Source organism: Arachis hypogaea, chromosome 13 (assembly GCF_003086295.3).
Source record: "Arachis hypogaea cultivar Tifrunner chromosome 13, arahy.Tifrunner.gnm2.J5K5, whole genome shotgun sequence".
Classification (NCBI taxonomy): Eukaryota; Viridiplantae; Streptophyta; class Magnoliopsida; order Fabales; family Fabaceae; genus Arachis; species Arachis hypogaea.
The window spans coordinates 136,316,444-136,323,252 of record NC_092048.1 but is presented as its reverse complement, the minus strand read 5'-3'; the positions used below and the strand labels follow the sequence as shown (position 1 = coordinate 136,323,252).

General features: G+C 26.6%; 1 protein-coding gene across 1 annotated transcript; it reads left to right on the top strand.

The window, feature by feature from the left end:
• The first annotated feature begins 3,762 nt into the window (after positions 1–3,762).
• LOC112783146 (protein neprosin-like) lies at positions 3,763–6,809 on the top strand. The gene is made up of 6 exons (XM_072210932.1): positions 3,763–3,912; positions 4,020–4,106; positions 5,620–5,784; positions 6,343–6,396; positions 6,517–6,663; positions 6,783–6,809. The coding sequence occupies exons 1-6, from the start codon at positions 3,763–3,765 to the stop codon at positions 6,807–6,809; spliced, it is 630 nt and encodes a 209-aa protein (XP_072067033.1).

Here is a 6,809-nt window from a genome sequence, read left to right as displayed (position 1 = left end):
TAGGTAGCAACTAGCAGAAGGAAATTTCTGTTTCCTGTTTCAGACTTTCTTTCTTTCCGTTCTCTTAGATTGTCATTTTCTACATCAATAAAAGTATCTTTGTTCAATTTTTTAATTAAAGGTAAAAAATTTATTTACTCTCGCTACTCAAAATACATAAGCATCATTTCTTAATTCCCCACAATTTACAAAAACTTTCAATTGAGGCCAAGTTTATACTCATTTTTTCTATTCTTGTTTTTCAAAATATTCACTTTAAATGTCAGCATACCATTCCATGAGCACTTCTTGAAACTAGCTAATGAGATTTTACCTCAGAGTACATTATATCTTGTTCAATTTCATAAATTATGTAACAATAAATATGGCATCACCTCCATTTACCTTTGATTTTGAAACAACTTTTCCTAAAGCCTTTGAGGTTGGAAGATTTCAAACAGTATCTCCTAGTCTTAGTCACTTTGTTTCGTGTGGTTTTGAGACTGTCTTTGGCTTAAGTTTTAGTTTCGAATTAAAATTGATAGGCCTTGGTACTATTTCTTTAGTTTGGGGAGTATTGGTCACTGTGGGCTTAGGATCATTAGTTGCTTTGCTCACACTCAACGGAAGTGGCTTCACCATAGTAGTTTTGGGACAAGGGTTTTGGCCGGTAGTGGCATTTAACTTTGCTTGCTCTCTAAGATTTCTTACTTGGTCATCAAGGTACACTATAACCTCCTGTCCTTTCAAGTATCTGAGGTGATGATATTCCATATTCAATGTATACATCAATAACACCATTTTTTCTCCTAAAAAAACACAACTCTCTCAACTCATTATCAGAGTTTAAACGTCTCAATCCCACTTTCTTTATTTCGTCATAAATTAACTCATTGAAGTAGTTTCTCAGATAGAACACATCCAACCTGTTCACATCAACCTCACCCAAACAATACTTATTGTCAGGAGAATAAGCCAACCTCCCATTCTTATCCTTTTCAAAAAAAATTTCATGATGAAACATTATATCTAAAATTGCATCCGTCTGCATCATAGCAAAACAAGAAAAAACTTAAACCACATGCAACTAAAGAAAAAAAAACAAACACATTACACCATAAAAAATGGTCCCTGTTCTATTCAACAAAAACAGAGCATCCAAATTTCGTTCAAATATATAAGCAATAAAAACTAACAACATATCATTCCGAAAAAACTATGAATGCAAACGAAAAGAGTAAACTAAAACAACCCAACAACGGAAGAATGATAAATGAGCCAAAAAAAATATTCTAAAAAAAAAACTAACATTGAAGATAGCTTAAACTTCCCACCCTATGCTTCAATAGCTCTCCATGAGACTTCCTCCAACTTTCGCTCAAAGAACGAAACAAATCAACAACGAAGCAACATTACCCTAATCTATCACCATTGTCTCTAGCTATAGAGGAGACGAAGCGTTGATGTTGGTGAGAAAAGAGGAAGAAGACATTGTAAGTGATTACCCCTTTCACTAAACAACCTTTTCATTCTTTTACATAGTAAAACGGCAATGTTTTACTTTCAAAACCGCCTAGGATCAAAACAACGTCATTTCATTCATTCTATGTGGTACTGCCGGGCCACATTAACTTTTCGGCTGCCAATTCACGTCTGAAATTAGATCAGGACATGTATTTAGTCCGGAATTCAACTCGAAATTGGGCTAAGGACCTATATTTAATTTGGAGTTCAATCTAAAGATTCAAATAAGTGCAATTGAAATCTTAAAGGTCAAATTGATGCACGACACAAATTTTAAAGACCACTTTAAAAATTTAGTTCAGACTAATGCTTTTGCATAATTGCATGAATGGTTGTCATTTTTATCAAAGTAACACGTGGTGAAGGGATAAACAAACTCGTCCGAGGATTTGTAGAAATTACAAACTCCATGTCCATGTCTTGCGAAACTGCCAACTTATCATAAACTCTATATTGCTTGTTAACACGAGTAATATACTAATATGTGTATTTGCCCGTGAAATACCTTAATAATGCATAAACGTGTAGATATTTGAAATTCCGGGGAAAAAATATAAATAATGATTTTTACTTAAATAAAAAGAGACAGAATAAAGTAGCTTTTTGCTATCGGAAAAAAAAAAAGAAAAACACTTGTTAAGAAAAGTAATATGGAAAGTTAAATATTTTTTAAAAAAAAAAAATTGGTGACAATATTTTAAATTTTTTAAACATCTATTGTATATTTAACAGAAAAAAAATAAGTGAAGTCACTTTTTTTAATTGTTCACGGTATCTCTTAATCTGAAAAATTTTGAATTCTATTTAAAGGTTTATTGTTAGTTAATAAATTACAAATTTGGATTCTCAACATTTTAAATTTTTATTTTAAAGGATAAAGTGAGATCTCTCACCATTAAATATTTTATTCTCTAAAGTTATATTCAAAATTTAGAGGCTCTAAATCCATAGATTACTGGTTTGCTGCATAAACAAAATGAAATTCGAATTTTCAATACTTATTTAAGATGAAAAGTGAGTTGAGTACTCGATAAATCCAAGTAAAATAATATTAATAAATATCTTAAGGCACTCATTAACAAAAAGCCCATTAAATTTATAGATGTTTGTACCATTTTAAAATCTTTAATTATGAAAAGAAATCTTTAATTGAATTATGTCTTTCCTTTCCTAATAGATACATACTGTTAATGACATATTGACTGGAAAAATACAGAGAATGTAATTGGGCTGAAATAATCTGCTTTTTAGGGAAGGATTTCATTTATGACACGTGTTACAGATTCGTGGTGAAAAATAAAATAAAATCATATTAATGCATGTCTTGAAAAAATAACTCAAAATCAAAAGTGTTTAATGCCTTAAACACACAATATATTTAATATCCTTTTTTAAATTTGAGTAACATATATTCTAAAGACATATTTTAAAAATATTAAAAAATAAAATATTTGACCAATTATTATCGAAAAGATAAATGTTTAAATGTATATACATTAAAATTTTAAATTTATATTATTATATTTTTAAAATATGTCACTATAGCACATTTTATCTAAATTATTTTTAGAATGGTAAACAATAAATATTTTTATTTCTTGGTATACACTTGAATGACACACATTAATTGGTTCTTTTTTTGGAAAATTTATAATGATATCTTTTTTTGTATTTTTTAAGTAAATATTTGATAACAAAAAATATTAATAAAAAATAGTCAAAATTTGTCTTATTTAGTATTTATTTTGAGAATTACCTGAAATGTTAATTTAGGTCTGATGAGTATGAGGTCTAAACTCTTTGAGATAGTGTCTGACATATTCTTACGTTGAAATGCTGCTATCCGAGTTTTTCGTAAAGAAGTAGGAGGTGGTACATACAAGAAACTCTAATACTTAAGTTAGTAAAAATTTTAGACATATTTTTAGTTGATTAAAATATGAATATAACTGAGAAGTGTTAATGTATTTATAATAGAATTAATAATTATCTTTTGAAATAATTCCATCTTTGTCGGGAATAGAGATAATAAGAAAAATTTAAAGAGACAGTTACTTATTTCGAATAAGTAAAGCTGAATCCTCTTGGTGTGTCCAACCTCTTAAAAGGTCGGATAGTTGATAAAGACTATTTTTTATCTAATATTATCGTTTTTTAATTGTATGTGTTCCTGACATGTATTTGTCATAATAGTTTTAAGGATCCACATAATTTACAAATATAACCCATCTCCTTTAAACAAGTTTGAGAATTCTGAAAATGGCCAATATTTTATTATTCTTTTTCTTTTGCTTAGCAGCCAATGATTACAGGGTTGATGGTACTACGTTAACCATATCTACAACAGAAGAAGACGAAATAAAGAGACATCTGAACCTCATCAACAAGCCTCCCATTAGGAGCTTCCAAGTATTATCATTTATTTATTAAAATATACTATATAGTTCTTTAAATTCTCATAATTTAATTTATTTATTTTTATTTTTATTAAAATATATAGTGTGTGGTACCTGCAGACGGAACAAGGTTATATTGTTGATTGTATTGATATCCACAAGCAACCAGCTTTTGACCATCCTTTCTTGAAAAATCATAAGCTTCAGGTACTGTATTCGGCTTTTTTTTTTTTATATTGTAAAGTAAATGATGTAATACAGGGTTGTTATATAAATTTGGTGTAATGTATTGATATGAGTTGAATCAGTTGAATCGATGTCAGAATAAATCATTATGAAAAGACAAAAAATATCACAAAATGTGACAAACAATTAAAAAAAAAGACAAATATCTCTTTACATGAAAATAAGAGTACCGATTTCATCGAGAACTTCAATCGTTAATCCGTGATTTAATAATTTTCAGCTTTTCTTTCATTCGATGTAACATGATTCTCTCATCAAATTGATACTACTAAATTCTTCAATAATTTTCAATCGTTGATCACTAATCGAACGATTCCTGACTTTTTTTTCTACACTCTCTCTCATGAAATAGTTAATCACAATTTTATTTAAATTGTATATAACAATTTCAATATGAATCGTTGAAAAACTTTAAAATATATATCTGTACATCGATATTTTAATGAATTTAATGGTTAATTTTAATTATGTATATTATATATTTTTTTATAATTAAAATCAAACAATTAAAAATTATTGAAATACTAGAACACCAATACACTTAAAAATTTTTGTAAACCATTATTAATCTCATATATATATATATATATATATATATATATATATATATATATATATATATATATATATATATATATATATATATATATAAAACACACTGTCACGCAGAGAAAGCCAACTTTTCTAGAGAGAAGGAAGCATGCTTTTTATTATGTAACAAATAAAACACTAGATTTTGTGTTAGAGAAATTCTCTTGTCCAAAAGGGTATGTTCCTATCCGTAGAACATCTAAAGATGACCTTATTAATGAAATCAAAACCACTTCTTTTGCTCATCATCACTTGGCTCAAAGCTTCCCAGGAAATCATGTAAGTAATTTTCTTTTTCTTTTTGGACACGATAATTAATTAATGGTTTAATTATTCTGTCAGTCATTATATATATAGTTTTATTGAATTTTTAAGTAGGTATTTATACTTTTTTTTTTCGTTATTGAGTCGCTGTATTATATCAGATTTTGTAATTAAGTTTCTATCATGATAAAAACGTTGAAATTAATAAAATATTCCGCTAAGCAAAATGAATATGTTTAATATACAGAATATTCCGTTAGTTCTAATATTTTTATTACCGTAAAAATTTAGTTATAAAATTCGATATGATATAGAGACACAATTAAAAAAATTTTTTAAGACACAATTAAAAAAATATAAAAATTTAATTAAAAATTCAATAAAATTATAAAAATTAATAGAATAAATTAATGACACATTATTTTAATTTGCGTTTAGTTTTATGGATGAATAATGCATTCTACATGTAATGTTTCTGTATTTTTAGGAGTCATTGAAAAATGAATGTATCTGAATATATTTATATATGTTTGTCTAAATATATTAAATTTATCAAAAAAAATAAAGAAACAAATAATTTAAGAATAATGAATAATTATTACATGTTTTTAATTTGTAGCTTGTAGCAATGATAATGGACAATAGAGAGGATGGGTATATGGGAGTTAATGGCCACATCAATGTTTATCAACCAAAAGTAAGGAAGTATCAAATGAGTATTGCTCAAATTGCGGTTCAGAACGGTGAATCTAATGGAATTAACACAATCCTTTTTGGGTGGCAGGTAATTTTCAATTTATTTAATTAGTTAATCTGAGAAAACCTCTCAAACAAATATGTAAACGACTGATATCCATTATTTATGTCCTTCCTTTTTTGGACTTTTTAAAAAAATTATTTATTGGTTTCGAACAAATATAAAATGGAGAGAATTAAATTTTTATTTCAACTATTTCTTATTAACAATCAGAGTTAATTAATTAATTCAAAATTAGTAAAAGTCAATGTCAATGTATGAATGGCATGTTATTAATTGATTAATATTATTTAATCCTTAAAATTAATCGAATTTAGTATTGATGATAATTTTTCTTAATTAGTACAAAAATTCAATAAACATCCATATTTTAACATTAATTTCATATAGTGAATCAGAATTAATTATTGTTATTATTAATATATTAACATAATTAAAATTAAAATTATCCGATGCACAATTGCACACACATCACTCCTATCCTATGAATAAAGGGTATTTAACTATTTATGCAAGTTTCTTGTTTTATAAATAAGTATTCTTTTAATCAAAATATTCTAAAGCTAAAACTAATCTTGTATACAGGTGTCCCCGCAAATTTATCACAACAAATTAACACACGTTTTCGTTCTATGGACGGTAAGTAAAGAAATCTTGTACAATCATTATTTATTATTTTATTTGCATTTTAATTTAATTTTGAATTAGTTCGGAGATTGATTAATTAATTAATAAGTTGTTGGAAAATGATTATTACAGTCGGATTCATTCAGGACAACAGGATGTTACAATATGATGTGTCCAGGTTTTATACAGATTGATCCTCATTTCACTATTGGCCTCCCTATCATTAATCTCTCTACTTATGAAGGCCCACAATTCGAAATTTCTTTGTCAATTTCACAGGTAACTACGAATCACAATATTTATTATTATTTAACTAAGTTTTTAATATATTTATTTATTAAAATAAAATATTAAAATATTTATTAATAATAACATTAACATGTAATTACTCATATTAGCTAAAATCTTATTGTATTTATGTATAG